Genomic DNA, 6161 nt, shown 5'->3' with positions numbered 1-6161 from the left:
CTCCTCCTCTGGTGATATCCCAAAGTATTTGCCTTCTGGCCAGTCCATAATCACCTCCAAGATTCCTGGGCGACTGGGGTTTCCTATTCGAGCCCGCTGAGTAATCAGTGCAACCCACTTGCTCCATGTAGCATCAGTTGCATGATGCGTAGAGGGGACCCTTCCTTTGAACATCCAGCCTAGTACCGGCAGTCGGGGTGCCAGGAGGAGCTGCGCTTCAGTACCGACCACTTCCGAAGCAGATCGAACTCCTTCATATGCTGCCAATATCTCCTTTTCAGTTGGAGTATAGCGGGCTTCAGATCCTCTGTATCCCCGACTCCAAAACCCCAGGGGTCGACCTCGAGTTTCCCCAGGTTCTTTCTGCCAGAGGCTCCAGGTGGGACCATTCTCTCCGGCTGCGGTGTAGAGCACATTCTTTACATCTGGTCCTGTTCGGACTGGCCCGAGGGCTACTGCATGAACTATTTCCTGCTTAATTTGTTCAAAGGCTTGTCGTTGCTCAGGGCCCCATTCAAAAGCATTCTTCTTACGGGTTACTTGGTAGAGCGGGTTTACAATCAGACTGTAATTTGGAATATGCATTCTCCAAAACCCCACGACACCTAGGAAAGTTTGTGTTTCTTTTTTGCTAGTTGGTGGAGACATAGCTGTTATTTTGTTGATCACATCCATTGGGATTTGACGGCGTCCATCTTGCCATTTTATTCCTAAAAACTGGATCTCTCGTGCAGGTCCTTTAACTTTATTCTGTTTTATGGCAAAACCAGCCTTCAGAAGGATTTGGACTATTTTCTTCCCTTTCTCGAAAACTTCTTCTGCAGTGTCACCCCACACAATGATGTCATCGATGTACTGCAGGTGTTCAGGAGCTTCCCCCTGCTCCAGCGCAGACTGGATCAGTCCATGGCAAATGGTAGGGCTGTGTTTCCACCCCTGGGGCAGCCGATTCCAAGTATATTGGACTCCCCTCCAAGTGAAAGCAAACTGTGGCCTGCACTGTGCTGCTAGAGGGATGGAGAAAAATGCATTAGCGATATCAATTGTGGCATACCACTTGGCTGCCTTTGATTCCAGTTCATACTGGAGTTCTAGCATGTCCGGCACTGCAGCACTCAGTGGTGGCGTGACTTCGTTCAGGCCACGATAGTCCACTGTTAGTCTCCACTCACCATTAGACTTTCGCACTGGCCATATGGGACTATTAAAAGGTGAATGAGTCTTGCTGATCACTCCTTGGCTCTCCAGTTGACGAATTAGCTTATGGATGGGACTCAGGGAGTCTCGGTTGGTGCGATATTGCCGCCGGTGCACAGTTGTGGTAGCGATCGGCACTTGCTGTTCTTCAACCCTCAGCAACCCCACAACAGAAGGGTCCTCTGAGAGACCAGGCAAGGTAGACAACTGTTTAATGTCCTCTGTCTCCAAAGCAGCTATGCCAAAAGCCCAGCGGAACCCTTTTGGGTCCTTGAAATATCCTCTTCTAAGATAGTCTATGCCAAGGATGCACGCAGCATCTGGGCCAGTCACAATACGGTGCTTTTGCCACTCATTACCGGTTAGACTCACTTCAGCCTCCAATACAGTTAACTGCTGGGATCCCCCCGTCACACCATAAATACAGATGGGCTCTGGCCCTTTATAGCTTGATGGCATTAGAGTACATTGTGCACCGGTGTCTACCAAAGCCTTATACTTCTGTGCGTCTGACGTGCCAGGCCATCGAATCCACACAGTCCAATAAACTCGATTGTCCCTTTCCTCCCCCTGGCTGGAGGCAGGGCCCCTCTAGTCCTGGTCAGAATCTTCATTTCTGTGTTTAAAGGACTGCCTGCTGGAAGTTGGAGCAGCAAACCTTTCAGAGAACTCCTTTTTCCCAATTGTTTTCCTTTGCAATTCACGTACCCGTGCCTCTAGGGTCACAGTAGATTTTCCATCCCATTTTCTCATGTCCTCTCCATGGTCACGTAGGTAAAACAACAGGGTGGCGCGGTGTGTGTGCCCACCATATTGTCTTCCTTGCATAGATGAACGTTTACCCCTAATAGCTGAGACACTGGTTTGTACAGGTGGGGAGGAAAATAAACTCTCTTTAAGTTGGTGGATCTCTTCAGAAAGTTTCTCCAAGGTATTCTCTTTTAGCTGGTGGACACTGGTTCGTTCAGGTGAAGGGGAAGATAATCTTTCTTCAAGTTGGTGGATCTTTTCAGAAAGTTTCTCCAAAGCATTCTCTTTTAGCTGGTGGACACTGGTTCGTTCAGGTGAAGGGGAAGATAATCTTTCTTCAAGTTGGTGGATCTTTTCAGAAAGTTTCTCCAAAGCATTCTCTTTTAGCTGGTGGACACTGGTTCGTTCAGGTGAAGGGGAAGATAATCTTTCTTCAAGTTGGTGGATCTTTTCAGAAAGTTTCTCTAAAGCATTCTCTTTTAGCTGGTGGACACTGGTTCGTTCAGGTGGAGGGGAAGATAAATTCTCTTTAAGTTGGTGGACCTCTTCAGAGAGTTTCTCCACAGCTGAGACACAGGCCTTTAGGGAAGAGGAGAGATTTCCTTCGTACTGCCGGAGTATTTTAGTCACTTCATTCACTGTGGGATTCTCCTCCGTTTTCCAGGCTAGTATTGCCAATGAGCTGGCATATGATGATGGTGCACTCCGTACAAACTTCCGCCACATGGGTAGTGTGCACCGGACTGCATCTGGATCTGCGGATGTTTGTGCGTCGTCTAGGTCCTTATAAATTACTTCCCGTACGGCCAATTCCCTCAGGTACTGAATTCCCTTCTCCATGGTGGTCCATTTGCCTGGTAGACATACAAGTTCTTCCTTGAAGGGATACCTTTCCTGCACAGCTGACAGGAGACGCCTCCAGAGGCTGCGAGATCGTGCTCCATCTCCAATTGCTTTGTCAATGCATGCGTCCCTAGCAAGGGATCCCAGCCGCCTGGCTTCCTTGCCCTCTAATTCCACATAATTGGCTCCGGTGTCCCAGCACCGGAGCAGCCAGGTGACAAGCTGCTCACCTATACAGCGACCAAAATCTTTTCGCACATCTCGTAGCTCACGCTGGTATAGAGTCCGGGTAGTTACTGTTGATTTTTCGACATCCCCATCCTCATCTTCAGTCTCCTGCACCTTTGATGGCCCAGCCTCGTCTTCAGTATGCCCAGACTTAGCAGAAGACTGTTTGCGTTGTAAACGACCTGAGCCTCTATACCATTTTTTCACCTTGTCTACAGGGGCAACTTGCACTGCTACAGCTCGTTTCTCTGACCCAGACACAGGGTCTGCCACAGGGGTTGGAATACCCTCTGCGGGGTCAACTTGCACTGCTACAGCTCGTTTCTCTGACCCAGACACAGGGTCTGCCACAGGGGTTGGAATACCCTCTGCGGGGTCAACTTGCACTGCTACAGCTCGTTTCTCTGACCCAGCCACAGGAGTGGGAGCAGCTGCAGGAGCTGGAGCTGCTGCAGGAGCTGGAGCTGGAGCGGCTGCAGGGGCTGGAGTGGCTGTGGGAGCTGGAGCTGGAGCGGCTGCAGGAGCCGGAACGGCTGCAGGAGCTGGAGCGGCTGCAGGAGCTGGAGCTGGAGCGGCTGCAGGAGCTGGAACTGGAGCAGCTGCAGGAGCTGGAGCTGGAGCGGCTGCAGGAGCTGGAGCTAGGTTGCTAGTAGCATCAATTGCAGCTCGATAGGCACAAGCCAGACCCCAGCACGCTACAGTGATTTGTGTCACTTTGGAACTGCCAGAGTCATGACACCTTTTTTTCAAGCATTCTGCCAGCTTTTTAGGATTTTGCAGTTGTTCAGGGGTGAATGTCCAAAACACTGGAGGTGACCACTGCTCTAGAAACCTGCCCATATCCTCCCACACTCCCTGCCACTCGCAACTATCCCGCCTCAAGAGAGATCTCCGGATGAGATTCCTGAGTAGTTGTTTAACCCTCCACAAAACCTGAAGCGCATTCAGGAGACATAACAACAAGAGCAGGCTGGTCTGAGTATCCCAAGGATATTCAACATCTCGGAGAACCACCGTAACTAGCTCGGGGGATAAGAGGGTGGTGGTGAAGTAGAAAGGGAGAGTGAACAGGTAGGGAAACATGTCTTCCCCTGTCCCCTTCACAGATTGGCTCCCTAACGAAAACAGGCAATAGGTGTAATTGCTAATAGTTTCCGAGATATGGGTTCCAAAGTATAGAGTCGACGTCAGTGCTGAGTACAAATACCAGGTTAGAGTCGTGACCAGATATTTCATCATTTCATAAGCCATTGCTACACCGCACAGTACCATAACAATCTTAAACCAGGGCCCGGAAAGGATAAACAGTGCAACAGGGAGCACATACAGAAAGTAACGCACCATAAAACTCAATTTGGAATACAGGTACAGCAGACTGGAGATTAAGGCAATCAACATCGTGACTAGCAACTATTAAGCAGGTCCAGTACTTATACCAATTTTAGTTTAACACACTCTGGTCAAATCTGTCGATATCTCAACCCTTCGAGCCCCACGTTGGGCGCCAAAAGGGCTGTTGTGGTTTAACCCGGCTGGCAGCTAAACACCACACAGCCGTTCGCTCACCCTCCCCCCTCCCTCTCTGGGATGGGGGAGAGAAACGGGAAAGTGAAGCCGGTGAGTTGAGATAAAGACAGTTTATTAAGACAGGAAAATAATAATAACAATAATAATAATAGTGATAATGATAATAGTATTAATAATAATAATGTGTAAGAAACAAGTGATGCACAATGCAATTGCTCACCACCCGCTGACCGATGCCCAGCCTATCCCCGAGCAGCCCGGCCCCCCACCCCGGCCAGCCACCCCTATATATTGTTTAGCATGACGCCAGATGGTATGGAATACCCCTTTGGCCGGTTTGGGTCAGCTGTCCTGGGTCTGTCCCCTCCCAGCTCCTGCTGCACCCCCAGCCTGCTCGCTGGCAGGACAGAGCGAGAAGCCGAAAAGTCCTTGGCCTGGTGTAAACACTGCTCTGCAACAATTAAAACATCAGCATGTTATCAGCGCTCTTCTCATCCTAATCCAAAACATAGCACCCTACCAGCTACTATGAGGAAAAATTAACTCTGTCCTAACTGGAACCAGGACAGTTGCAGTCGTGCCTGTTGCCACTGTCGAGGATCCAGGAGTGGCTTTACGAGCAAGTGAACATGCGGATAGAAGGCTGCATCATCGTGAGTATCAGCACGACCCCGCGTTACGTCGTTAGTTTGTTTTCCCTCATTCACAATCCTATTTTCTCTTGTCAAGAAAAACTAGCACAAGGGAAAAAAAATTCGTACTTCTCTAACAATTAGTCTTCATTGTCCAGCCTGGGTCAGCAAAGCTGATGATGGTTTGTGTTGTTGCTGAACTAATTGCCACTGTTGCTGCTTTCTAGGGCTTTGACGAGTACATGAATTCGGTGCTGGACGACGCAGAGGAGATTCACTCCAAGACAAAATCAAGGAAACAGCTGGGTATGTCGTGTGTCTGTGCAACCCGAGTGACGCGCGGTCTGAAACCTGCCCGGGTGAGCCTTCTAGGTAGCAGCACTGAGAGGTACCAACCATGTGACGAGCCTTGATGTTGAAGTTCCGTGAGCAATTACTGGCTACATCTCTGTCCCTGATGAGTTTTGAGCTGCTGATTTTGCTGGATGAAGGAGAATCTGTCCCTGCCTGAGGCCAGTTCTGGTCTTTGAAACGTGTAATACCAGGCGGCCTGCACTGGCTGGAGGAGTCTGGTCACAGCTCCTTTCAGCTGCATCTAAAGCCGGTGGCCCTGGGCGATTCTCACACTTGCTGTGATCTCTGAGTCAAAGCCGGGAGCCACGGTAGCGGCAGTGTTTATTTACCACCTGCTGGTGGACAGAAGCAACGATGTGCGCCCAGTGCTGGGGTTTTCAGCAGGGAGAGCGTGCTGCTGGAACGGGGACGGTGGCTGGCGTGGGACTTGTGAGTGTGGGGCAGCTGGCAGGAACAGGACTCTGCGTGATGGGCAAAACCCTGCTCAACCACACAAAATACTTTCTGAAAACATGAGATTATTCTCGGATTCTGGGCTCTCTCTAATCCCCTCTTTCCCTTCTCTTTGCTGCAGGCCGGATCATGTTAAAAGGGGACAACATCACTCTTCCACAGAGCGTTTCTAAGTAG

At 50.0% G+C, this 6161-nt stretch overlaps 1 protein-coding gene across 1 annotated transcript; it reads left to right on the top strand.

Annotated features, from left to right (window-relative positions):
* Positions 1 to 5099: 5099 nt before the first annotated feature.
* Positions 5100 to 6161, top strand: LOC308186842 (small nuclear ribonucleoprotein E-like; the record flags this gene model as incomplete). Its single annotated transcript, XM_080609005.1, has 3 exons — positions 5100 to 5198; positions 5405 to 5483; positions 6106 to 6161. Coding segments are annotated over 3 exons (234 nt in total), but the record flags the coding sequence as incomplete, so codon positions are not given.

This window comes from Anser brachyrhynchus, assembly GCF_964034855.1.
Source record: "Anser brachyrhynchus genome assembly, contig: SCAFFOLD_93, whole genome shotgun sequence".
In the NCBI taxonomy this organism is placed as follows: domain Eukaryota; kingdom Metazoa; phylum Chordata; class Aves; order Anseriformes; family Anatidae; genus Anser; species Anser brachyrhynchus.
This window is presented reverse-complemented; position numbering and strand designations above follow the sequence as displayed.